This window comes from Lodderomyces beijingensis, assembly GCF_963989305.1.
Source record: "Lodderomyces beijingensis strain CBS 14171 genome assembly, chromosome: 3".
Lineage (NCBI taxonomy): Eukaryota > Fungi > Ascomycota > Pichiomycetes > Serinales > Debaryomycetaceae > Lodderomyces > Lodderomyces beijingensis.
In genome coordinates, this window is record NC_089972.1 from 1,992,856 (window position 1) to 2,019,841 (window position 26,986).

Sequence of the window (26,986 nt, forward strand, 5' to 3'; positions counted from 1 at the left end):
TTGTTGTTTGTTTGTTTGGCTGCTGCCAGGATTAACCGATTCTACGTCCATCGTAACCCGCCCTCACAGACAGACACACTGCATCATACTACATGGCCACCGTGCTTTCTGCTCTACACGCACTGCATTCTCTCGCCAGGACTCAAGTGGAGAGAGAAATTTGTCGTAGGAGTCGAAGGGCAGGACGGTTCTCGTTGATAGAGCGCGCATGGAGACGTCAGTTACAGGGCACAATATATACCATGCTATTTTTAGTAGCCGCCAGTGAGTGAGGGAGTGTGTGGGTTCTATGAGTATATAGACTTGGCTTGTTCTCTCGCTGAACTTGTCACAAGATCAAGCCAAAACCCTCAAGAAAGGTCTCTAGCCAATGTCGGTAGTAAATGTCGACGGGCACTGGCCGTGGGCATGGCTGGTTGACCTACAATACGCCATACACTCTAGAGCTGTCCAAGGGAGAAAATCTCGGGTGAGGTTTGCAGGTATTGATTTAGAAACTCGACGGATCACAGATTATTTTCAATTTGGCCGAATTGGGTAAGAAAGACAACCTTTTCAAAAAATCCTTTTTTTCGATGCAAGGTGCACGACTCTTGTTTGCTTGTGGGTGCTCGGAAGTCGGGGGCTGTGCTGGGGCGTTGGTGGTGGGTGCACTACTTGAACGGTGGGCTCGGGAAGGAGGATCCGACAGCAAACTTTCAGTAGAGAGCTCCAGTATAGATGTATTACACGTTGAAGGCTGCGCCTATTGCAAAGTTTCTTTCGTTTGTTTAGTTTGGATAAGAGAAACCCTAGCCGGGCATCAACTTAAATCCAGAGGACCCATGAGGGAGGATAGAGGTGGAAGGAAACCTTTTAAACTCTGTAAATTGACTACATATGAAACCCAAAAGTATCTAGAAAAAATGAAAAAATAAAAAAAAAAAAGGTACGCGCGATCATCATCGTCATCGTCATCGTCATCAGGCGTTTGGGTCAAAGAGAAACAATACATGGCATGGACCTCCCCGCCCGACTCTTTTACTCTCGGCGATGGTATTGGTGGTGGTAATTGTCACGTCGAATTTGGCACAAAAAACGCCAATTTCTCCAACGACGTGATAAGGGACCCCTCCAAAACAACGGCTTTTTCTCTTTCGCGTTTTAGTTGGCGGCGCAAAGACATGGCAAGCGACTACACAGGATTACACGACGACGCGTCGCCGTGTTGTTGACGATGCGATGACTTGATTGTTTTTTGTTGAGAAAGGGCGAGAGGAGGAGGAAAAATCCTGGTTGATCCTTGAGGAAAGAGATTTCGTAAATTTTTTTGAATTTACCCTATGCGGCGAGATTGTAGAGACAGTTTCGTCATCTGGAAGCTTCCTGTGGAACACTCCAGTCGTGTTCGACACCTTGGACACGTTCGATCGCTAGCAGTTATTCGCTGGTTGCCATTCCGGCGGGTACTTTGCAGTTTTTTCACGTTAGTAGTTTGTAAAAGGTGGAAAAGGGCTGTGCTTGCCTTAGCTCGTAACTGCAACAGCCACTGCAGCTGCTCTCGTCGAAACACTCCCCACAGTCTATATGTCTGAAATGGAATTGACAAACAAGGTCAAGTTCTCCATTTTCCAGATTCTCTCATAAAACAGACCTTCCCCCAACCCCCCAACCCCTCAACCCCCTCCTTACAGTTCAGTTCAGTTCAGTTCATCTCTCGTAATTATCTTCTTCTGTCAAAGTTATTATTACATTTGACAAGAAAATTATATAGCTGGAGTGAACGGTATTCGATTCTATTTCGGCTCAACTTCGGAAGCAAAATTTGGCACATAATTTTTCCTGTTTTTGCTGGCCGAGCCTAATTTATAGCGGGGAGAAGAAGAAGAAGAAAAAAAAAAAAACCTATGGGGATAAGGGAGAACCCGTCACAACCCATCACACCTCTCTCATCTCGGTCTGTTACCACAACGTATCCAATTCACTTCACTCCAGTTTAGTTTAATCCAGTGAGATTCTAACATGGTAGACGAGGCAAAGATAGAAGAAGCTAGAATAAAGCTAGCACAGCACTCTCTTACAGAAGAACAAGATGGCGAAGAGGTTGCCTTTCTCGACGTGTACATGAGATTCAACGATGACATGGAGAAGGACTACTGTTTCCAAGTCACCACCAAGACCAGATTCAAAGATCTCTACAAAGTGTTCCACACGTTGCCCATATCATTGAGACCCAGCGTTTTTTACTATTCGCGACCCATTGGATTCAGAAAGTCCACGGCACCGGGTTTTTTAACCGAAGATGGCAATTTCATCTTTGATAATGATGCCGGTAAAATTAAAAGTGCCATTATCCCGCTGGATGAATTGGTCAATGACCACTTGTGGCCTGGCCAATTGATCTTACCCGAGTGGCAATTCAATGATTTTGCGTTTTTCTCCACGGTGGCGTTGCTCGTGACTTGGTTATACACCGACTTGCCCGACTTTATCAGTCCCACCCCGGGGATATGTTTGACGAACCAATGCACCAAATTGATGGCTAAAGCAGCCGCGCATTTTGGATTCGATAGTGTTGCTGCTAGTCTACTCAAGGACATTGAGGGCGACGTTAGCATTCCTTTGCAGTGCATCTTTTTCGGATTCCATTTGATCAAGGCGTTTTTCCTTTTTGGCTTTTTGTACACAGGCGCTTTCAACCCAATCAAGGTGTTTAGATTCAACGGGTTCGGCCAAAGCGGAGTCAAGTTGGAAGTCACCAGAGAAGAATTGGTCAAATTGGGATGGACCGGTACCAGAAAAGCCACCATCGACGAGTACAAGGACTTTTACAGAGAATACAAGATTCAAGAACATGGAGGAATGATTGCTGCTCATCAGGCTGGGTTATTCAACACGATTAGACACTTGGGAGTCCAATTGCACGAAGGCGAAGGCTACAACACGCCATTACTGACGGATAACAAGACGGCCAAGATGAAGGAGCTCGAGATCAAGGCCAAGACTGATCCTCAGTTCAAGTTCAAGCTCAATTACGAGTGGTTTGCCGAGTTGGGATACGTTTTCGCGGCCACCTCCGCCGACAAAGAAGGGTCCGATTTGGCGGCGTTGATTAAGCAGTTTAGAAGGTACGGCTTGTTGGTTAGTGATAAACGTATACAAACGGTGGTGCAAGCTAAAAAGAAGCAGGCATATGCCGATTTGCTTGAAGATGAGCAGTTGCTGACCTCACCAGCAGCAACAGCAGCACCTAAAGAAGCAAAAGCAGCTAAAATCGAGGAGGCTGTTGAAGAGGAAGCCGAGGTCAAGGAGTAAGTGACTTGTCCTCCCTCTCCCCCCTCGTTCATGTTTATAGAGATGTTAGATTTGTCTTTAATTTGTCTTTAATTTGTCTTTAGATTCACGTTTTAATGGACAGTGTGTATTTTCCCAAATGTATCACTGCACGAGCTACCACCCCCAAAAGCAACTCTTCAGATTTCGCAAGTTGGATAAACCCGCGATCCCTGAATCTCAGCTTTCCACACACAGACACACACACACAACTCCTCCACCACTCGTTTCTCATTCACGGTGAATGATCAGATACTGGGTAACAACCAAACACGACGCCATCCTAGCTCATCTATTAGCAACGCTCAGCACGCAATTAGTAACATATACAAACTCAACGTCACCGGAACTTCTATTCAAGCTCATCCCACCACAACAATATAGTCTAGTAAATTATGAGTACGTGACGAACTTGGCGCAGCTCAATGCACTCGAATTGAATTCCGTGGTGGTGATTGAGAATTTCTCCGGCCTATTTGCTGGTGGCGGTGGCGATGATGCGACGTTGAGTCGGAATGTTGTCGTGTTTTTGCAGCGTGTTGAAGCGAGGGGTTTCGATTGCTACTTGATTGATCTGATCCGCAATCGGTTCGTTGAGAGTATCTGCGATGAGGTGCGTTCTTTGTAACGTGTCGAGTTGGTACTACTTCAAGTTGAGCTTTGAATGTCATGTTTGGTTACATTAGGACGAGCGTGGAGAGAGGAAGGAAGGTAGGGATGGAAGGACGTTACGTTGTCGGGTTGGTTGTACCCTCGAGATCTATCAGCTCTGTAATGTAACAGTAAACACAACCTCTAGCTCATCCTGTAACGCAGATTGGGACAACAAAAAAAAGGCACAATCGACGCCGTTCTCGTGGCGCACCGGATCTTGAATTCACGTCTCTACAATTGAGCTTATCTTCAGCAGGACAACATCAATACACATCTGCCGTATATAAGCTTTTTTTCTCCTTTGTTTTCTTTCTTTCGTATATTTGCAAGGTTAACCGTTTTCACATATACGGCCTGTCCCAAGGGTCACAACAGATGGCACTTGCGAAGTGTGTTGCATGGTGAACACAGCCAAGTTGGTTCTGAAGCTGGCCGCCTTGATATCAAGTCACGGTAACTCTAATGAAAACACGCTTAAGGCCTCGTCCAACACACAAGACAAGAACGGTATGGAAACTTGTATCCATCACCTATTCGGCAAGTATACACATCTCAGTTACTCTGCACTTGAAAGGCATATATATCCCATCTGCTTGCAAAATAGGGGTTGCTGCCAACATACGAGATTTCACGTCACGTGGCAACCCCATTTACGAATCGGAAGCCGCGTGAGTCCTGAACAATCAAAGAAGGAAAAAAAATTAAAAAAGAGGGGGGTGTAAAAGAGGTGGGGTAAAAAGGAGAGGGGCTGCGAACCCCCTTTGAGACACACATATACGCAGCAGATGATGAGGTTGAAGGAGGGAGGGGGGAGTGGTTCCGGTTTCAGCCAATTGTCGGGGAAGTGACTACTGCAAGATGCAAAATACGCTGTTGTTTTATTATTGAGATTTTGACTCGGTTCGAGCAAACGCCTTGAAGAAAGCGAGAGATCAGCGGGAGTGCTAACTGGCCTGCCTGATGTTAGGAGTCTTCGTGGTTTTTTTTTTCTCCTCTGTCGATCTGGTGTTGAGTGTGAGCTGCAAGAGGACAGGTGGTGCTGCTCTGTAGCGTGCTCTGGACCGCAGAGATCTCTGTAGGTGTGAGAAATATCACCTGTTTGCTATAACCGACGATGACGGTGAGGATGAGCCTCACTGCTAACATGCTACCCCAACCTCTTCCGATTTGTTACCCCAACCTCGCCATCTTTTTTATCTCTCATAATAATAGGGCTTGTATGCAGAGCCTAGCGTTACTTACATGCGTTATCTATGTGTGAGCATTCTCCATCTGATAGCCACAAGGTTTAGAGGAAAAGTCAGCACATTGTACATAACCAGATTGAGGTTGTTTGATTGATGGTGTGTCGGTTGATTAGAGTTTTTTTTGGGTTTGCAAATGTAATAACCGAGCCAGAGGCTACTATCAACCATACAACCTATGATATATATATATATATATTGGAGAATCCACTTTCATGATTTGCCCATACCTGTGATCCAAGTTGACTTTGATAGAGACAGAGAACGGGAACCCTTACATTATAGAGCATTATGGCAACAAGCATGTACGATGCTACTCCAAGCACGATACTATCACCTTGCGATTCGTGTTTAACTTTGAACCCAGCTAATCTACCACAGCAATATAACCCTGAGTATTTAACAAACTACCTCCAGTCAAGACTAGGCCAGTTTATCACGCAGGAGCAACCGGCTTCAAAATCAAGATCAAGATCAAATACTGCCACCAGTACCACCAGCACCACCACGGTCAGAGACTGCACCAATTTCGAAATCACTATAATCCACGATCACCACGACACCAACATCAAACTCTCCTCGATCGTAAGCTTGGTCAATACAAACTCCAATAATCGCATCCACCCAAACGAAATCACCGTCAACCATCTACTTCTATACTTGTACTACCACCAGTTTGTCCTTTTCCAGAAAACATTCAACATCGGCCAGCTCAACCTTATCCATTTGGGCAAGTCATACAAGTTCAGCTACGATATCATCAACCTTAAAAAGAAACAGGTGAATGATCATTTGATCCCAGATTTGAAAATCGGCGAGTTTCCTAAATTCCTCCTAAGTATCAAAACACTTGAACGCCAGCAAGTGCACGAAGAAGCGAAACCGAGTAAGAATTTGCGCGGGAGGGGCCTTCGAGATGCGTTTGACGTTGCTACCTTCCTTCAACGACAACTGGGGTTCAGAGATCAAAGTCTGGCGCATGTGACTTATGCCGATGCCATCAGGAGCAAATTGAAGAGAAATCGCAGTAGCAGCAGTACCCATACTACTACTGCTGATCCCAGTGGAGCTAGGCCCGCGTTATTGAATGTGTCTGCTAGCAATAATACCGGTGGCGGTAGTGCTGGATACAAGGCTGATGAGAGTAGGAGATTTAAAAAGGTTTTCGTTAAGCTTTTCCGTAGAAATACCGTATAGCCTCCTTTTCTAGTTTTTAATGATGAGAAATGATTGCATTAGAGAGACCATGGATGAGTGAGTGGAGTCTTGTTGTTGTCGTTGGTGTTGTTTCAGCTGGAATGCTGCAAAAATGATAATGTTGAGAGGACACACACCTGGTAGCAACACTGGCCCGCCGCCGTCGTCTCTCGCTTGCCACCACGAGAGAGGATCAAAGAGGGTACCTTCAGCTGAAACATCTACATTTACAGCGGTTTCTCTCCGACTCCGATACAACCGGTTTTTTACTATTATGACACTTTTGTATTTGAAAATAACCCCTATATAATCAATGACAAGGAGTTTTGGGAATGGATTTTCCTTTAAGATACACGGATGAATTTTTTTTTCCTTCTTCGTCTATTTATGTTCATCTCCTTCATTCTCTAACTTCTCACCAACGCACTCCTCTCATATGGTCATTCAGTGCATACATGAAAGCCCACACTGGATCACCCTATTGGAAAAACACACTTGCAAGAAATAAAGATATGGTACACACCTTCTGATTAATCAATGCTTCTTCCTGAAAAAGAAAAAAGAACATTTAGTAACCGAAAGTGGCCAATTTTTGAGCAACGTCAGATTCAGCAGTTGCAGCAACAGCAGCATTCAACTTCTTGTTCAAAGCCTTCTTCTTAGCATAGTATTCAGCAGATTGCAATTTTCTCTTTTCTTCCAACTTGTCAACAACAGACTCGTATTTCCAACCAACTGAAGTGGACAATTTACCAACAGTGGTGTATTTTCTACCTGGCTTCAATCTCAACACTCTCAAGGCTTGTGGCACAACGACTCTCTTCTTCTTGTCGTATGGTGGTGGGATACCTTCGAAAACCTTCAATCTTTCCAAAGCAGCCTTACCCCTAGCTGTCTTGTGTGGGATCATACCTCTGATAGCCTTGTAAAGGATTCTGGATGGCGCTCTAAAGTGGAAAGGACCTCTGGTCTTGTTGTAACGAGTGCTCTTTCTCAAGTAGTCGTGGTACTTCAACTTGTTTCTGAAAAATTCCCCCGAGATGTTCAATTCTTCACATCTGACAACGACAACTTTTTGACCATTGAGAATCTGTTTCGAGATGATCGAGGCTAAACGGCCCAATAAGTGGCCCTTACCGTCAATAACGACAACTGGTTCGAACGTAGACATTTCTTTGGTATTTTGCAAATGGCTTGTTGAACAGGTTAAAAGTGGGTGTCAGAAGCTCAGTAGATTTTTTTTTTTTGGGAAAAGGGCGAAAAAAAAAAATTTGTGTTGTGTGAGGGAGAGAGTGTGTATGGGAGATGGTGTGAAGGAGTGAGAATTAGGAGAGAAAAAAAAAAACAGTTAGAAGAGGTTGGTGGGTGCGAATGGCGGGAGTGGTGGGAGTGGTGCGCGCGGATGGGTCGCGAGAGAGGGGGGGTGGACGTGAGGGACTCGCGAGACGGCGAGGGCCCCGTCGAGCAAGCTGGCGTGGAGAGTTTCGCATTACGCACACCGCGACTCTACCAGACACCAAGGCAAAAAAAAAGTTGGAGTCTACACGCTACCACTCATTGAAAAATTATAGAGGGTTGCACGTGCACAAATTAGGGCTGGAGCCCTCGATGGCTGCAAAATTTCAAACACCTCATGAAACTTGGCTAGAGGGATGACCCTGGCTCCCCACCCCCTCACTCGGCGATACTCTCGAAACCTGCTCGCTGCATCTCAGCCTGGAATACAAAGCTACATCTCTGGCAGAGATTCTGCCGACTATTTGCTCTAGTGAGGCGACCCTGGACCCACTACGGGACTAAGCACAGAGGAGCTCTAATCTCATGTTCATCTTTCTCTCACTCTCTCTACATTCACACCTTCACATAACCTCAAAAGATCAAACTTTGATTTGAATATTACTCAATGACATAAAAAACTAAACAATTATCAAAAACTTTTTCCCTCTATACTTTTAATTTACCTTCATTAACCAACGAGTTGACGACACTCAAGATAGCATCAAGCGAAGCTTGGCCCACGTCATGACTAATTCCACATCCCCATCTATTCACCTTCTCTCCCGCATCATCGACAAAGCTCAAGTTGACATACGTTGCAGCTTTTGTGCTTGAACCGCTTCCCAAGGCATGTTCTGTGTAAGTGACAACTTCTAGTAAAAGGCCAAATTTCTTTGAGATGGCATCAAGGAAGGATGAAATTGGACCATTGCCTTCACCAGATAGCGTGATTTCTTGACCTGTTTCTTGCAAAGTTAATTGCGCCGTGATGACTCTTGCATCATTCTTGCCCTTGGTAATCTCGAAATCCTTGATGAGTAACGGCGATGAAACGAGGTAATGGCTATTGAACACGTTAACGATTTCCTCGGTTTGCAACTCACGACCTAATCTATCGGCCTTGTCTTGCACCAATGCTGAAAATGACACTTGCAATTGTCTAGGCAAATCCAAGCCGAGCGATCTCAATATGACCCAAGCACTGCCACCTTTACCCGATTGAGAATTGACTCTAATCACGGCTTCGTAAGTTCTACCGATATCCTTTGGATCCAAGGGCAAGTATGGGATAGCCCATCTTTGGTCCTGGCGCTCATACGAGAAGCCCTTTTTGATGGCGTCTTGGTGGGAGCCGCTGAATGCGCACACCACCAATGATCCACTATATGGCGATCTTGGATGAACTTCGATCTTGTTGCAACGTTCACTAACATCAATTACCGACTCCATGTCTGAGAAATCCAACTCGGGTGCAATGCCCTGTGTGTACAAGTTCAAAGCCACCGTGACCAAGTCGACATTACCTGTTCTCTCACCATTGCCAAAGATGCATCCCTCGACTCGATCTGCGCCGGCCAACATCCCCAATTCGGTAGCGGCGACCCCGCATCCACGGTCGTTGTGGCAGTGTAATGAGACAACAACTTTTTCACGTTCAGTTATATGTTTGCAAAAGTATTCAATTTGGTCAGCGTAAACATTGGGACCGGCAACTTCCACAGTCGCGGGCAAGTTGAAGATCATGGGGGTTTCAACGCTTGGTTGCCATGCCTGCTTAACGGCTTCACAAATCTCAACGGCAAATTCAACTGGTGTATCCGAAAAACACTCGGGGGAAAATTCCAAATTCCATTCCGTGTCTTGCATACTTGGATCATCTTTAGTTAGGCTCTTGACTAAATTGGTGATTTCCACTGCTTTGGCAATTGCTTCAGCTTGGGACATGCCAAACACCACTTCTCTAAACACATCGGAAGTAGCCAAATATATGTGGATGATGGCCTTTTTGGCGCCCTTGACGGATTCAACTGTTCTTCTCACCAAGGGTTCACGCGACTGGGTCAAGACTTGAATAGCAACATCCTCGGGTGCATTCTCGACTGCGTACCTGGTAAAGTCAAAATCCGTTTGCGACGCGGAGGGGAAACTCACTTCAATTTCCTTGAATCCTATATCGACCAATTTATGGAAATACTCCTTCTTTTCAGCAATCGACATGGGATCTGGTAGAGATTGGTTACCATCTCTCAAATCTGTCGATAACCATCTTGGTGCCTTGGACAAGACCTTGGAAGGCCATTCTCTGTTTTGTAAGTTGATTTGCTTTGGTGGTGGGTATTTCACTGAGGGGTCCCTTAGCATGTTTTTATACTGTAATTTCACCGGTGGTATCCTCGAAGCTGCTCTTTTAAAGAGCTTAAACTGGGAGAACATCGTTGGTGTATGGTTTATTGGTGTGATGAAGAGAGATAAAAGGGAGAGTAGTTGAGATTAAACCTTTTCGGTTTCAATCTGTTGAAAGTTCAACTTATTCGGAAAAAAAGATTGGCTTTTTGGTATGAGTAATTGCTTGCCAGATAATGGTTTAAAATTTTTTTCTATTTTTGATCTTCCCCGCTATACCTTGGTGAAAAGTTATTCGAGTTTCCGGTACAGGCCCTGTTTTGGCACCAGCAAGTGTAGACTTCCTAAAGTGGTAATATCTTGCGAGCGGATGGTATGGGCCACGAGAGAGAGAGAATGAAAAATATTCCAGAATGAATTAAGCTCATCGCTCTCCGTCACACACTAAAAAAGAATTTGAGCTCTTCTCGAGAATTAATTTTCAGACGAGTTTGCAGTTCTTTTATAAGAAAAAAAAAAGGCTTGTAACGATCTCTATTTTTCATCTTGTGGATTAGAATTTATATATAATTAGAGAAAGGGTTTTCACGATGGCAAAGTCGACAACAAAGGGAACCAAGAAGGTCAAGGCTTCTGCCCCACCTAAGAAGGTTTCAAAAGAAGAATCATCATCATCGAGTGAATCATCTGATGATTCCAGCTCAAGTTCTTCAAGTGAATCTTCTTCAGAAGAGGAAGAGGAAGTGAAGGAAGAAAAAGAAGAAGAAACTTCATCTAGCTCGTCAAGCTCATCAAGCGAGTCTTCATCCTCCGACGAAGAGGAAGAGGAAGAAGAAAAAGTTGCAGTGAAGGAAGTTGACAAGAGCAAGAAAAAGAAAAAGAGCCCTTCTCCAAGCTCAAGTGAGTCATCATCATCATCATCCAGTGCAAGCTCGAGCGAAGATGAAGAAGAGGATGTTGTTGAAAAGAAGGATGTCATGAAAATAACAAAGTCAGGAAAAGAGTCCACTTCAAGCTCAAGTGAGTCGTCATCTTCTTCTTCATCTAGCGAAGGAGAAGAAGAAGAGGAAGCAGCTGTTGAAACTGTTGAAAAAACCAAAAAGACCAAGAAGAGCTCCAGCTCCAGCTCCAGCTCAAGTTCTAGTTCTAGCTCAAGCTCAAGTTCTGAGTCATCATCAGATGAAGAAGAAGAAGAAGAAGAGGAAAAAACCGTTGAGACCAAGAAGACTGTGAAAGAAAAAGAACAGTCGTCATCATCATCATCCGAGTCTGATTCTGACTCCGACTCCGACTCCGACAGCTCAAGCTCGAGCTCATCATCTGATTCCGATTCCGACTCTGACTCTGACTCAGATGCTGATGAAGAAATGGAAGAAGCTAAAGAAGAAACACCAAAGAAGCGTAAGATTGAAGAAGTGGAAACAATCACCCCAGCTTCAAGCAAGAAACCAAAAGCTGGATCAGAAGAAGAAACTAGCGAAGAAGGTGCTACGTTGTTTGTTGGTAGATTGTCATGGAACATTGACGACGAGTGGCTACAAAAGGAATTCGAGCATCTTGGAGACGTGATTGGTGCTCGTGTGATTATGGAGAGAGCCACTGGTAAATCTAGAGGTTACGGATACGTTGATTTCAAGACTAAAGCAGCTGCTGAAAAGGCCCTTGAAGAAATGCAAGGCAAGGAGATTGACGGCAGACCAATCAATTTGGACATGTCTACTGGTAAACCGCATGCTTCCAAGGCAAATGCCGGTGAAAGAGCTAGACAGTTTGGCGACTCCCAATCGCCACCAAGCGATACCTTGTTCATTGGTAATTTGTCCTTCAATACCGATAGAGATAAATTGTTTCAAGTTTTCGGTGACTATGGTAATGTCATCTCAGCTAGAGTTCCCACCCACCCCGATACTCAGCAGCCAAAAGGATTTGGATATGTTCAATTTTCCAGCATTGATGAAGCTAAAGCTGCATTGGAAGCTTTAAACGGCGAGTACATTGACAACAGGCCATGCAGGTTGGACTTTTCTACTCCAAGAGATAACAACAACAACAATAATAATAATAATAGCAGTGGTGGTGGTTTTGGAGGTGGACGTGGTGGCCGCGGCGGTCGCGGTGGTCGCGGTGGCTTTGGAGGTGACCGTGGTGGACGTGGTGGATTCGGAGGCAGAGATAGATCGAGATCTGCCACTCCCGTTGGAACACCAACGAGGCAATCAACCGAATTCAAAGGTACCAAAAAGACTTTTGATTGATTGATTTGCTCTTGATGAATCAATTACGATGACGACGACGACGGGAATGAGCGTGTGGTGTATAATATTTAGGTGAGGAGCAGGTTCAAAAAAAAAAAAATTCAATAGCCAGTATTGAGAAAACAATAGCCAGTACTGGCTTGTATATCGATGAATATAGCGAATAATTTTTTTTTTAAAAAGCGGTATCTTGTTGCGTCTTCTTGTCCAGTTTTGGAAACTGACCGGCAAAATAGAGCTGGAAAGGATCAAGCTGTGCAAGCTTAGTTATTGGAACCACCCTTGTGAGCTCCAAGTTCCATAGACTTACTGCCAATGGCACACGCAGCTTTTTTTGATGGGTTTTCACGAATATTATAATCGTGCCATAAGTCCGTTGCTGCGTCCTATTGCGTCAGAACGAGATGGGATGGTGTTATACCGCGGAGAGAGAGAGAAAGCACTTGCAGTATATGTGTTGAAGCGGCGAGTGTTTGCATGCTGTGCTCGTTAACATCGAAGCTCGTAAATTGAAGGTTTTGGAACCAAACGAAAAGAAAGTAAAAAAAAAGAAAACTTCTTCTTGGGGAGGTAGGCCCACTCCAAGAGGGTTCAAGTTCTTTTCCAGTTTTATTTCTGGCTTATAGCATTGCTTGAAGGGAGGAAAGCGAAGGAGAAGGAGTAGAAGGAGAAGAAGGAGACTTCTTAACTCGGATTATGAGTCTACAAACTTGAGCTTTTATGTTCGTGTTCCGATTGAGGAGTATAAGCAGTGCGGAAAAAAAAAACTCCTTACACCAGTAGTTGGTTTTTTTTGCAGGAACTCCGAACTTACGGAAATGTGTGTGTGTGTGTCGTTCGCTCTCTCGTGGTTGCTCTAGTCGCTGAGCACTCCAAGCTTTGATGAGACCTCATATTTTACGGCCCGATCCTATATTGACCTCTCCGCCTTGCCAGCTGAAGAGGAAAAGGAGCTGGAGGAGACGAGCCCGCAAATAAAAAAGGGTGAAGGAAGAAAAGAATAGCAAAAAATAAAGGAAAAAAAAAATACAGAAAAAAGAACAAATTTCTTGTGGGAGGGAGGGGGCAGAAATAAAGTATTCATCATTCGGTGATATCTCCGAGATGTTGAGCACCATCTGGATTTGCAAGAGATAAGCTGAGACAGTGAGGAGGCAAGTACGTAAGAAAGAGTGGTGTTCTTTAAAACGTTGAGTTGGAGCATAGAGAGACACACACTAACACACTGGTGGCCAGAGTGATTGTGCTTTTTTTTTTTCCCTCAACTGTCAAAGCGCGTGCGTTTGGTTGACATGAAAAGTGGCAGAAACTTTGCAGAGATCTTGCCCCCTTCTGCCACCTCCATCTCGCTTAAATCCTGTAAGAGAAATCAAGAGATAAGCTTTGTCTTGGGACGCAAGGTGTCAAGTCAAAAAGTCTTGATCTCTTGATTTGCAACCACAAGCGACCACAAGCGACACCAAGCGAGCAACACCAAGAAGAAGATCCCTTTGCAAGAAAAATGCAACACCCCCTTTTATGCGAATTGGGAATTGCGCGGTGCCTGCCTATGAACTAACCTCGAAAGCCAGATGCCCGAGGAGAGTCTGTCCATTCTCCTCGGTATGTTTACCTTGCCACAACCTACCTCCACTGATTCATTCACCGTTGCCGTGGCTATCCGCCCTCTTGACCAAAATTTTTTTTTTTTTTATTTCTTTGAAAAGGGAAGAATCAGGTTATATTGGATTTTTTTTTTTCGGTGGAATGGGGTTAACAGCTAAGGCGGCTTGAGTGTTCCAAGTTAGTCAACTAAAAAGCGTAGTTTTACCATTTTTTTTCTCTCTGTTTCTTCAACACTAGGGTTATAAACTGACTGCTTGGGAGGAGGAAGTTTAAAAAAACTACTACTAGTTGAGTTGAGTTGACTTTGGTTTGAATGTCAGGCACTCCAACAATAGTCCATGTGTAGCAGTAGTAGTAGCTAATGCGGATGCTAAAGGGTATTTTTTTTCTTCTTTGAAAAAGTTGAGGGATATCCCGCGCGAGGCTTTTGCCAGGCTTTAAATTGCGAGACTAATCTAACCAGACTTCAGACAGTTATAGCCAACACACCCACAATTGGTGCTTTGGAGATAATATGGGCTTTACCAATAGACTCGTACTCAGTTACCACATTGAGCTTGAGGTCGAGCCAAAAGGCCGAAAATATCCGTGCAGTTGGATCTACATAGAGTTTTTTTTTTTTTTTTAACACTCTTGTCGAAAACAGATATTCAATGTTGTATGGTCATGGGCAGTTACTCTTTTGTTAGTCATGGCTTTGACTCTATTAGGGGATATACACATATATATGGATATGCAGATTCTCCTGGCCAATAAAGAAGAATAAGCCACCCTTCTGCTTCTACCTCTACTTCTACTTCTCTTTGCCCATCATTCTCCCCAAAAGAACCCACTTCAAGAGGAGTATACAAGTAACAACCCACTCCCTTATCTGACTTTGCTTTATTTGATTTGATTGGATTTGCTTCTACTCACCTTGTGCCCGAATAAAATACAATCCGGCAACAATTGCCGGTACACCAAAAACGAAGCGATCCATTGACTCCCCGAATTTAATCAAAAAAAAAATTCACCACCCTGAATAATCCCATTTACCCACCTTCTGTGGTTACGGCAAAAAACAAAAAAACAAAAAAATCACCCTCAAAATATCTAGGGGGTTCTTCTTCTTCTAGCAAAAGAGACAGAGAAGACGTCTATAACAACAACAGCAACAACAACCACCACCAGCATCCTCTTTGACTCCAGTCTACAATCACCGAATTCTAAATCAACTTTTTCCGCCTGATTTATACCCCCATTCACACACCACAACACAGATTCTACTCCACTCGGGGTTCTTTTTTTTTTTTCTCTCTCTTTTTCTCTCGCTGTGTCAAAGCCAACATTGCCCATTCGCATGGCATAATAAACCCGGATTTACCAAACACTCAACAACCAAAAGATAAAATAAAAATATACACATATATAACATTCACCAACAGCAGCAACAAGTTCATCATCCACATACGCAAGATACAGACCCCCCACGCCCACACACAGGCACGTCGCTTTCCCTCTTTTTTTACAAAGAATGAGGCGCGCGGTATCGAAGATACTACCTTCGTCGAACTCCAATAGCCACAATTCCTCGTCGTCGTCAACTTCGTCTTCATTGTCAAAATTGGCCCCTTCCGGCTTCACGTCGGGTTTCAAGATAGACTTTCATTCGGTGGATGAGTTCTATATCCAGCTAGATAACCCCCACAAGGTGTGGTTGCCTGGCGATGAGGTGTCGGGGCAGATTGTCTTGGTGTCAAAGAAGAACTTGGCCAACATCATCATCACGTTGTCCTTGACCGGGTTTATAAAGATCAATGCTTCTTCTCACTCGAAGTTGAGACCGATAAAGCACACCTTGTTCGACCACACCATCAAAATCTACGGCGAAGAAATCACCAGCAACTCTCCGCTGGACGAATACTCAAACGGACTCTTTAAAGGCGAACATGTGTTTCCCTTTATCGTTAAACTCCCCAACAAAAAAGTGTTTACTTCCATCGATTTCGGCAAGGGCTCCATCAACTACACGTTATTGGCCTCGGTTGGCAATTCTTCCTCGTATACTGCTGCATCGGCCATACCAACACCTCCAAATGAAATTTACTCCAATAGCAACAGCAGCAGCAATAGCAACAACAAGAAGAAATATTTGCATAACCCGTCATATACATCAGAGAGGTTGATCAACATCGTCAATCCCGTTGACGTGTCGGAGCTACCACGACCCAAGCCAAAGAGACTTATACTAAGAGACCCAAGAAGTGGTGGCAGTGGTGGCGGTGGCGGCAGCGGCGGTGGCGGTGGCGGTGGTGTAAATAATAACAATAACAACAATAACAACAACCGAGATAAGAAACTAATGAGAACTCAATCTTCAACTTCAACTATAAACACAATCAATACTTTTGCTACCTTTTCATCGAACAATTCCGACCACAATTCAGTCGACGACCGCATATCCGATCCCGAACAAAACAACCACCACAACCAAGCAAGTCTGGTGTCAAATTTAGATAGACAATTATCAGTGACAATAAATAAACCAGCCGCGACAATCAAGGCAATATTGGAAGTGCCCCAGCGAGGGTACCTAAGAGGCGAATCCATTCCGGTTAAATTGTCAATCAATCATCTCAAAAAGATCCAGGACTTGAATGGGATAATCGTGACATTTGTACGAGTCTGCCGCTTGGACAATGGACCCGACGGAGTGGTGGAAAGCTTTAGAAAAGATTTGCAACAACTTGTCTTGCCCTTGTATGTCGATCCCAACACCCTTAAATCAGAGATTCAATCGTCTTTGCGAGTGCCTGCTGATGCTTTCCCTACAATTGTCGGCTGCCCCCTTGTCTCCTTCCAATATTTTATTGAAGTGTTGATCAATTTATCGGGCAAATCTGTTGCCGTCGACCCTGAAATAATGGGCGAGCACCATCTGCCCGAGGCGACAACCAACCAAGGCATCAGCTCTCAAAATCCAACTTCGATAGAAAACTTTCAATTCAATTTCAGCTCTTCAATGCATAGCCAAAAGGAGAGGTCGACTTTTATCAATACTGACAAGTTCAAGAGATCCAAAAAGTTTTTGCAAATCACAACGGAAATATGCATCGGTACCCATAGGCTGAAGGTGTTGACTTTGGAAGATGATGATTTACACACAGTCCACTCATCCATGGACAACAGCTTACATAGCGGCAGTGGCAGCGGCAGCGGCAGCGGTATCGGTGGAGCAGGGTCGAGAAGATCATCGTCGCTGTTATCGAACCCAAACTCGCACTTGTCGCCAGCCGTGTTTACCAATTCGCCTCAAAACCAGAACCGCTCATCACCACATCATGCAAGCAATAACAATTTTGCGCACGGATCCTCGGGAAATTCGTCGCCATTAACAAACCACCTCGCTGCTGCTGTTTCGGACAATATTTCTGCAAACTCGGCTCATGGCCACTACCCTCCACATCCACCCACAACGGCTGCCATGACCAATTCTCCACAACGAGTTGCATTTGACCCAATCCCAGAGTCGCGCGAGCTCCACAATTTCGAAACCCCGCCGTACTCGAACCATGCGCCGCAAGAAAGCGTGCCGAGGTATACCTCGACCCACATTCCATCGACACACATTTCGATGTATCCACATGGCATCAATCCAGCCTCCTCGATGCCAGCATCTGGATCTGGATCTGGATCGGGATTGGAATTGGGATTGGGATCTAGAGCCATTGCCGATGACAATTTCATGGCCAACATGCACGAGCAATCAAACTTGACAGAGAAGCAAAGAATGCAGCAGCATGAAAATAGTCTATTGCCTTCTGCTCCGCCCGATATGGACGATGATTTGGAAATTTATGAAACTGGAAATCAAGGTCAAGCTCAAAGTCAAAGTCAAAGTCAAGAGCAGCATCATCATCTACAACAACTTCACGACCAGACAGGCTCTGGTTTCCATCCTCAGCAAACTGCCCATGCTGATGAGGCCACTACTGCGGCTACATCTAGTGGCGCTGGGGTTCCCTCGCGTCTGCAATTCAATTTCTTCACCTACAGCGACACGAGCTCGCCGGGAGCAGCTACAATTAACCACGTCGCTCTTGCAAACGCGCAACACGAACAGCAAAACCATGGAGATACGTTATCGACTTCAACAGCAAACCACCCGCACGTGCAGCAACATCAATTCGCAACTAATCAGCTCGAACATGCATTGTTCAACGATGACGTCATTGACAGTGTGCCGAATTACTCTACTGCGGAACAAGATCAACTACTTAGCGCCCATCATGCGAGCCGCGAAGGACATTATCATCATCCTCATCAACATCCTCAGTATCAAAACCAATATCAGCAGCAAGAAGTCAGCCATCATGATAACGAAGGTGGCCGCCATTGAATTTCAACGAACGTGGTGATCTCGCTTGCTTTGGTGTGGGTGGGGGATATGCGATGGGGGACAGGAACATTTAGATTTTAGTATTAGATTAGATTACGATGTAATAAAGCCATACTCTTTTTTTTTTCACGTCAACTTTATATCGGAGGAGATTATTGAATCTTGGCGCAAGATTAGAGGAGTCTCTCTTGGACGTAATAAATAAAATACAAATTAGAACTATACAAAATGCTAACGATAAACAAAGGGGGAAAAAAAGCGTCAACCTTTACTTATTGGTAGCTAAATACAACTGTTTCTGCAACGAGGTGACATTGTCCTTCAATTGGTCTCGTTCCTGCTTAAGGATATACAAGTCGGCTTCGAGATCCTTAATCTTCATATTGTAATGGGCGCTCGATATGACTGGTTCTTCATCGTCGTCGTCGTCTTCGTCGTCGTCGCTTTCCTTGGGGGTGGCGAATCCCAGACCTTCATCAAAATTGCTGCTGGGGGTAGCCAGGCTCAAAGCGGCATTCCTTTTGGAGCTGGCGCGTTTGTACATCCTGAGCTCGTTGTTTTCTCTCGTTAGTTTTTCCATCAAGTGGCGTTGATGGTTCAATTCGTCTTGATTGAGCTTGAGCGCTTTCGAGGTGTTCTTGACCGATTGCAATGACTCCTTGTAGTTTTCTTCCAAGTTGCGCACGGTGAGCAACTTCAGCTCGAGCTCCTTGCGGAGATTTTCAATTTCAATCAGCGACGTCTCGTCGTTCTGCTTGCCGATTCTAATCAAGGCGTCCACTTGCAGTTGCAACTTCGCGACAACGGGGTTATTCTCGGGGGTCAATACCGCGGGCGAGACTTCTCTGCCTGTCTCGGATTGCTGTTGGAGCTGCTTAGCGTTCCAGATGCTCACGAGGTTTTCCAAGCGCGAGGAAATGTCTTTTCTGGATTTGGCCCGACTTAAAATCGACTTGTCGCTGATGGAAGCACCATCTTCATTGAGCTCCTCGTGTCCTTCAAGGTCGAGTTGATCGTCATTGTGAATGGCCTTGTAATTGGCATACTCCAACTCCAAATTCTGAAACTTGGCTTTCCAGTCGTTAATCTCCCGATTCAACAGCTGTTGATCGCGAACTTGGTCGGTTAATTTGTCAATCTGGTCTTCTTGAACCTTGATCACTTTTTGAAACTTGTCCAATTGGCCAATTTGGTTATTCATAAATGGCTCAAACTCGCCAAGTTTCTTCTTCATGTTTTCATTCTCTTGTTCCAAATAGACCAATTTATTGTTCAATTCCAACCTCTCGAGTCTATATTTGGTCAAATCGGAAAGATTGCCCTTGGGAGTTGGAGCCTCTGGATCCCAAGCGCTAGGGTCGAGAGAGCTCTTCAACTCGGCAATCATACTGTCTTGTTGATGAAGCTGCTGGGTATAGTTCTTGACATCGCGCTCGTGGGAAGCTTGCTTGTCGGCATTCTGCTGCTCGAGAAGCTCAATCTTTTCAGTAGCCTTTTGCATCTGCTCCTTGGTCGACTGCTTGAGCTGCACCAATTCGTTGGTCAACTCGGCAATAATCTTCTTGACCTTGGCGTCATTCTCTGTCGACGACGACGTCGATGACTTTTCAACCGGTTGCAACTTTGGCGCCGTGATACCGAATCCGCGTAGTGGCGCCTCAGTCTCAGTTTCAGTCTCAGCCTCAGCAGCAGCCTCTTCCTGCTCTTGTTCTTCGTTATAGTGAGATTGTTGGTAATACGTCGAATCTCTTTGGTTATAGTGTGATTCTGCATCCTCATCATTGTAATAAGACTCCTTCTTCTCATAAGTTGTTTGGTTCATGTAGTGAGATTCGTCATTATCTTCAGGGTAGTGCGACTCCTGCGTGTATGAATGGTCATTGAAAGCTCGGCTGGTGAGTACAGGAGGCGATTTGCCAATAGTGTCGTTATCCGAATCGTGAGCAATGGCATCCGTGTGGCCAGCAGCAGCACCAGCGGCACCAGCAGCGGCAAATGCAGCAGCAACGCCGGCTCCAGAGACACCATTCGACACGGGTTCCTCCTTGATTTCCTCGCGGCCAAAACGAGGATCAAGGGACATTCGTCTCTCGTATTGTGGCTCCTCGTCTTCGATATCATCGTCTTTGATATCACTGAAATGGCCGTTGGTGGTCTCCACTGGAGTATCCTGGGGTGTTATGAGCTCCTTGTTATTGTAAGGACTAGTCAAACCATCATGATCAAAGTGATCAACAGTCTTAGCACCAGCAGCACCAGCAGCACCAGCACCAGCAGCACCAGCAGCCGCTGATGGTGGTGGTGATGATGAGTGAGGTTCTTGTTCCTGAAAGTCGTGTCGGGTGTCTGGTGGTGGAGAAGCACGAGGTGTTGCGTAATCTTCTGGGCCGGCAGAAAAACTTCTAGCGTGACGGTCATAACGACCGCCAAATTCACTTTCTTTTGGAGCTGCTGAAGCAGCCATCTTTCTTGGCTTCTTAGCATTCTCAACAGGTTCAGCCATAAACTGATCCACAGTGGCAGTGTCCAACTCGTAAATCATGGTGCCAACCTCGACTCCGTTAAAAGTCTCATACGTGTCAAAATTGTCGGGCTCGCGTGCAATATAGTCATTCTTGTCGCCCCCCATGATTATAATCTTGTTGTATTTAGGCAAAAAAGTCATGGAGTGGCCGCATCTTGGACCAGGACCATTTTCCTCTGCGCTTTCGGCCAATTTAAACCAAACCATAGTGTTCAAATCCAACACATACAATGCACTGTAAATGATGCCGCTAAAGTCGTTGCCTCCGTAAATGTACAACTTGTCATTCACGACACAGCTAGAGTGTTCATTGACTGGCAATGGAACGGTACCGGTAGTTTCCACCTGCGTCCATTTCTCTTCTTCGGGGTCAAACACCCACAAATCGTTCGAGACGCGTTCATTATTGTAGACACCGCCAAATACATAGATTTTGTTATCGTGCACCGACATCGAGTGGTTTGTCAAGGGCGGTGGCTTAAAGTTATTGAGCGGGTAAACCAACTTCCAGCTTGCCTTTGGCGATTTAAACGAGTTCAACTCGAAATAGTACAAGTCGTTAAACACGTCATTCTCCAATTGTCCTCCAAACAAGTAGAGTCTTGACGATGAATTGTTCAAGGAAATGACCCCCAACGTGTGGCCATATCTGCCGTTGGGCTTGTTCTGAATGTGGGCCGGGATGGTGTACTTGTTATTGTTGATGTTGAATAAATAAAAGTTATTGTCGGGGAAGCCATCTTCATCCGTCTCGACCGTGTCTCCGCCATATATGATAAACGCATTCCCGCACAACACCGACGAGTGTCCCACCCTAGCAGGGGGGCTGTTATTGTTGGCAATCTCGATATTCTCAGCAATGTAGCTCAACACCTCACCATCGTGTCCTTCCTGAGGCACAATTTTCCAAGTGTCGCCAAAAACCGAGCCCTCCTTGAGGCCACCCATGATGAACAACTCATTCTTGTCACTTGTAATAGACGAGGCTGCGTGTCGGTATCTTGGGAAAGGCGAGTCAAAAATCTTGAATCGGTTCCAGGGGCTAGACACTCCTGCAACTGCTGTTGCAGCACGGGGGAGTGGCTTGCGATTGTAAGATGGGGAGTTCAACCCGACAGCGCCAACGTCGGCGGACTGGGGGTAGGGCAAAGGCTCCTGGATCAGTGGCATTGTTTTCTTCGCCAAAGGAGACACAACGTGGTGGGGGTGGTGGTGGTCCGCGTCAATGGGCTCGTCGTGGACGCCGTCGTGGACGCCGTCGTCTTCAACAAAGGCGTGCTGGTGGCGATTGGCCGGACTTGCGCTGTGGGCCAGGAGCTTCGAAGTGAAGGACCGTCTCTTGAAGGAAGAAGAAGGCGACCGTGGCGGAGAACTCAAAAAATCGGCAGCAGCAGTAGTTGACGACTTGATTCTCGACTTGCGCTTCTTGTCGAGGTTCTGTTGTTGCGACTCGGTCAAAACTGGTGGCGAGCCTGCACGTTCAGCGTCTTGTTGTTGCTGGATGGCTTTCTTTCCAAACTTGAACCGTCCCATCTTCAGGCCAAGGCTCGAGCAAATATATATATATATATGAGTATATAGACACAACTATATGTGTATTTCACCGGCAAAAATATATATATACAAAAATAATTTATATATATCCTCTTGGTACGTTTCACAAGAAACTCCCGAGTTAAAAGTATATGCTGTTGTGCTTTCTCTTTAAAATGGTAATCTAATTGGCACTACAATTCCTGGACTGTATCCCGGTTTCTCTCTTTCTCACTCTTTTGGGGCTGTTCTATGTCTTCTGGAGAAGGTGTGCCACTCCACACTTTATTTTCTTAGTACTGTGCTTCCTTTTACCTTCTTTCTTTTTTTGCTGCTGCTGCTGGAATCAAATTTAATTAGTCCAGCAAAACAATAAGGGAAGGAAAGAGGCAGGAAAGAAAAGAGACAATAAGCAAACAAGTAGCCTTTGAACGAAGCAGGGACTGGGATGTAACAAGAACTCTGGTGTAGCTGCTGCTGCTGTTGTCTCTCTCATTCGAGAGTCAAAAGTTGAAATCGACTGTAGAGCCTGGTCTCTCTCTCTACAAGTGCGCCCCGGGATACAACGCCTCTGGGTTTTCCTTTCCCTGTTGGTTCGGGGCACGTCCCATCCAATTAATTAATCCAGTTAATCCAATTAATCAAGGATAGTATAACAACTAGTCGAAGTAGCAGCATCTACATATCAGCTAGTCCAAGGGCCAATTTTGGGCCAATGAAGAAGAGGGCCCACCTTCCCCCCTCCCCTTCCCCCTCAAAAAAAAAAAAAAAAAAAAAAGTACCACCTTCCTTAAATGGCAAATGGCAAAAACTAAACAAACCGAAACTTTTGCTGAATTGAGGCAGCGCCCCACCAAGAACCACACTCAATCAATCAATCAATCTTGTGGAAACAGCATAGCCAGTGCTGTGGGTAAGTTGTGATGCGTCATTTGCAAGGTGCGCGACCCAGCCATAATGGACGATAATGTAAACGTTGGTTTTCCGCAGCTTGATCTATTCTATCTAGGGTTTACACTGTCACATTGATTGGCTGCAAAGTTCACAGGTAAGAGGAACAACAATAGAGAAAACAATTGCCGCGCAGCCCCCCCTCAAAGAGCAATTTGTCTCGGGCAATCTGCCCCCACATCAGTCGGAGTTGTCAGTCCCTAGCCATTTGAAAGGGAAGGGAAGGAAAAACAACCGAAAAACGACGAGAGTTGATCCCATCTCGTTTCAAGTTTACCTGCGCGCGGCCCCCCAGTGAGAGGTTTAAGAGGCTGTTTGGTGAAATTTTTCTTTTTTTTTTGTTTTTTTTCAGAGCCATAAAAGCTTCTTTCAAAATAGAATTTGGTCTTGATGGTTTGACACCTAGAGGGAGAGGTCTGGACCCACTGTTGGACTCGTCGATGGCAGGTTATTATCTAGCAGGAAAAAAGAATACATCAAGAAGCTTTTTTTTTTTTCTGTTTTCTGTTTTTTCTGTTTGTTTGATGTTAAAATGATGTCAGATAAAGTACGTCCCTGTAACTTTCACCTTGAAAATTTTTTATATTCAAGTTTTGATTTTCGACCCACTCAATCACCCTATGGAAGAAATGGAAAAAGTGGACTAGGTTTCATTCTAGACCTTGATGATCCAGGCTTGTCATCTTTAAGGGAGACGGGGAGCAGGAAGCGATGGGGGGGAAAGCGATGGGGGGGGGGGGGGCTGGCTTGCGGTAAGTGATTACTATAGATCTTTCCCTGTTCTACCCCCCCCCCCCCCACCCACCTCACCCGCAAGAGGAAAGGGTTTTTCAGTTCTTTTCAAGCATCATTTCGTGTAGACACCTATGATACGACTGTTCTTTTTCGTCGGCGAGGGTTCGACCTTTTCCCCCCACCCCTGGACATGGCCCACCACTCAGTCCCCCAGTGTCTTTTTTTTTTCTCTTCGCGAGGGTGTGAGAATCACGACACTGTTCGCGACACTGGCGTGCTACCACTCGCGTTCGCCCCAATGGTGTTCCTGTTGTCGTTCTTGTTCTCCTGTCGCGCGAGTCAAGGTCTCAATTCTGGCCTTCGGATCGCGAAAGATAGCTTAGACAGAGGGGCTCAAGAGGGGGGAATGATATACATACCTTCCGGGCACACATCATAGTATTAGTGGACATGGAAGTTTATGAATATGACCCAGCGGCCCACTTTAGTGAGATTTTTGACTCTCCCGAGACGCTAAATCAGATCCCCGAGGTATTGTCCCACATCCAGCGCTACAAGCTCCAGCTAGATCGCAACATTGAAGATCTCAAGAGCCAGTATGATTCCTCCACCACGCTAGACGACGATATTGCCAACCTAGTGCTGAATATCAGAAAGGTCAAAGAGAGCGCCGAGTCCACCAACGCGACCATAACGCAGATGACGAGCTCGATCCAGAATCTAGATTGCTACAAAAAGAATTTGGTGCTCTCCATGACCGTGTTCAAAAGGCTACAAATGTTGATCAATGTCAACAACGACTTGAGAGCTATTATATCGACCCACAACTACAGAGAAATCCACCTGAAGCTAGGCGTAACCAAGGAACTATTGACCTTTTTCCAACCATATAAATCCATCGACGAAATCAATCAGATCAATTTAATGATTGTCCATACTCAAAACAAGTTGATTGACGATGTGTTTTTGGACTTTGAAGAGTATTTGAAGAACCAAAGAGCTAACGTTGCCGAAAGAGAAAGAGATCGAGAGCTGGCAAAGTTACTGGCAAATTTGCTATATGGCGCCCTCATACTAGAGCTCATCGATGTAAAGTACAAGCAGAAATTGCTTCAATGGTTCAGAAACCTACAGTTGCGAGATTTGAAAAACATTTTCAGTCAATCTGACGACGAGGCTGGCTCAATCGAAGGTATTGGACGCAGATTCATCTATTTTAACAAGATTTTGAACCAGGTGCAGCAACTTTGCATCTTTCCCCAAGAGTGGCAAGTTGCGCTAGGTGTAGCCGACGAATTTTGCAAATTGACAAGACAAGACATCTCCAACTCGCTCCGCAGTAAAAAAATCGACTCGGAAGCTCTTTTGGCTGCCCTTACCAGTACAATCGAGTTTGAGAAAAACTTGAACCGGGAGTTTGCCCAGGAGGAGACCGAGACTAAAACAGACTTTAACATCTCAAAAGTGTTTGAGCCGTATTTGTCGATATGGGTGCAGGAACAAGATAGAGCATTGCAAGCCAAATTCTTGGAGTTTGCCGCTACTCCGCAATTGCCCGAAGAATTGAGGAAAAACAACACAACTGCAAGTGTAAGCGTGCCAAACATTGCCGTTACCTCAACCGAGCTCTTCAAAGTGTACCACAAGATTTTGACGCTGATATTGAAGCTCTCCAACGGCGAAATCTTGATTGATTTGGCAAGGCTCTTCAACAAGTACCTCTTTGAGTACCTCAACAGAATCCTCATGCCCGTGTTGCCGAGAAACGACGAGGATATAGCGGGCGACGATGCCATTAAATACTTGACAATGTTGTTGAACACCGCTGACTATATTGTGGGCAACATTGAAGAAACAAACGAGAAGTTCCAGTTGGTGGTTCAAGAAAATTTGAAACCGAGATTGCCTCAATTAAACAGCGAAATCTTTCTCCAGCTCGTGAGCAAAAGCATCTCGGCATTGCTTGTGAAATTGACCAACGACTACAAATCTTGTTGGCGAGAATTCTTCAATACCAACTGGGAAAATATGGACTCGGTCGGCGACGTTTCTTCCTACATGGTGGACATCAAAAACATAACCGAAACAAGTTTGAAGATGATCCTCCCGTTGATAATCAGAGACAGCTACGTGCGCAACTTTAACGACAAGTTGGTTGATCTCCTCGTGACCACGATTGCCAACAATTTAAAGTTTATCAAGCCGCTCACGGTGAGCTGTTTAGAGCAAATCTTGTTGGATGTCATTTCCCTCAAGGAGATTTGCTTGAAATTCCCCACGTTTGCCAACAAGGAAAGGTCGAATTCGTACACCAAATTCGTGCAAAACCACTTTCGCGAGTTGGAGTCCATCTTGCGCATCCTCATGGTGCCAAACAAACCGATTGAAAACTACATCGAGAGCTATTTCGAGCTCATTGGCGGGCGATCCGTCAGCAACTTTGTCAAGATCCTCAATCTCAAGAAGATTGACAAACTGGTGCAGTACAAGTACATTGACAATTTCAAGTTGCAGCTCACGGTGGACAATGACTCCACAAACGGCATCGATGGTCATGCACAGCAACATCAGCATCATCATTCAGCTAACCAATTGCTAGCTAATCTTGAAGACGAAGACATGATGAGCCAGGTCAACGTTTTGCTGCTGCTGCTGCTGCTGGCGACCGCCTCAGCTGGGTATGGCCAATCAGCCGCTTCCAAGCGTGTAGCGAGCCCCATCCCGGGATTAACTTCGCCTATAAACTTACCCAAGATGAATCAATTTGAAAAAAACATCAGGGAATTGGCCATGTCGGGTGAAACGCACGTGAATAAGTTGAATGAGAATTTCAAGAACTTTGGAAGATTCTTCAAGAATGAGCGGTAGAATTAGAAAAAAAAATGATTCTTGTAAAGCCCTTTAATTTCTTAATGCATACTTGTGTTTCGGTTGGTACGTTTGCACCGCCGCGAGTGAATTTTCTTTTCTTTAATCC

At 45.1% G+C, this 26,986-nt stretch overlaps 8 protein-coding genes across 8 annotated transcripts; 5 read left to right on the forward strand and 3 right to left on the reverse strand. All coding sequences in view use genetic code 12, as the record gives it.

Moving 5' to 3' along the window:
- Nucleotides 1-2,001: 2,001 nt before the first annotated feature.
- On the forward strand, nt 2,002-3,294 carry LODBEIA_P29510 (uncharacterized protein; the record flags this gene model as incomplete). Its single annotated transcript, XM_066973007.1, has 1 exon — nt 2,002-3,294. The coding sequence occupies one exon, from the start codon at nt 2,002-2,004 to the stop codon at nt 3,292-3,294; it is 1,293 nt and encodes a 430-aa protein (XP_066829889.1).
- Nucleotides 3,295-5,513: 2,219 nt separating this feature from the next.
- LODBEIA_P29520 (uncharacterized protein) lies at nt 5,514-6,407 on the forward strand (the record flags this gene model as incomplete). Its single annotated transcript, XM_066973008.1, has 1 exon — nt 5,514-6,407. The coding sequence occupies one exon, from the start codon at nt 5,514-5,516 to the stop codon at nt 6,405-6,407; it is 894 nt and encodes a 297-aa protein (XP_066829890.1).
- Nucleotides 6,408-6,975: 568 nt separating this feature from the next.
- On the reverse strand, nt 6,976-7,578 carry LODBEIA_P29530 (60S ribosomal protein uL13; the record flags this gene model as incomplete). Its single annotated transcript, XM_066973009.1, has 1 exon — nt 6,976-7,578. The coding sequence occupies one exon, from the start codon at nt 7,576-7,578 to the stop codon at nt 6,976-6,978; it is 603 nt and encodes a 200-aa protein (XP_066829891.1).
- A 773-nt stretch (nt 7,579-8,351) lies between these two features.
- Nucleotides 8,352-10,118, reverse strand: LODBEIA_P29540 (uncharacterized protein; the record flags this gene model as incomplete). The annotated part of the gene is made up of 1 exon (XM_066973010.1): nt 8,352-10,118. One exon carries the CDS (start codon nt 10,116-10,118, stop codon nt 8,352-8,354), a length of 1,767 nt encoding a protein of 588 aa, XP_066829892.1.
- A 500-nt stretch (nt 10,119-10,618) lies between these two features.
- Nucleotides 10,619-12,283, forward strand: LODBEIA_P29550 (uncharacterized protein; the record flags this gene model as incomplete). The annotated part of the gene is made up of 1 exon (XM_066973011.1): nt 10,619-12,283. One exon carries the CDS (start codon nt 10,619-10,621, stop codon nt 12,281-12,283), a length of 1,665 nt encoding a protein of 554 aa, XP_066829893.1.
- Nucleotides 12,284-15,401: 3,118 nt separating this feature from the next.
- LODBEIA_P29560 (uncharacterized protein) lies at nt 15,402-18,266 on the forward strand (the record flags this gene model as incomplete). Its single annotated transcript, XM_066973012.1, has 1 exon — nt 15,402-18,266. One exon carries the CDS (start codon nt 15,402-15,404, stop codon nt 18,264-18,266), a length of 2,865 nt encoding a protein of 954 aa, XP_066829894.1.
- Nucleotides 18,267-18,534: 268 nt separating this feature from the next.
- On the reverse strand, nt 18,535-22,323 carry LODBEIA_P29570 (uncharacterized protein; the record flags this gene model as incomplete). The annotated part of the gene is made up of 1 exon (XM_066973013.1): nt 18,535-22,323. One exon carries the CDS (start codon nt 22,321-22,323, stop codon nt 18,535-18,537), a length of 3,789 nt encoding a protein of 1,262 aa, XP_066829895.1.
- Nucleotides 22,324-24,459: 2,136 nt separating this feature from the next.
- On the forward strand, nt 24,460-26,877 carry LODBEIA_P29580 (uncharacterized protein; the record flags this gene model as incomplete). The annotated part of the gene is made up of 1 exon (XM_066973014.1): nt 24,460-26,877. One exon carries the CDS (start codon nt 24,460-24,462, stop codon nt 26,875-26,877), a length of 2,418 nt encoding a protein of 805 aa, XP_066829896.1.
- Nucleotides 26,878-26,986: the final 109 nt, after the last annotated feature.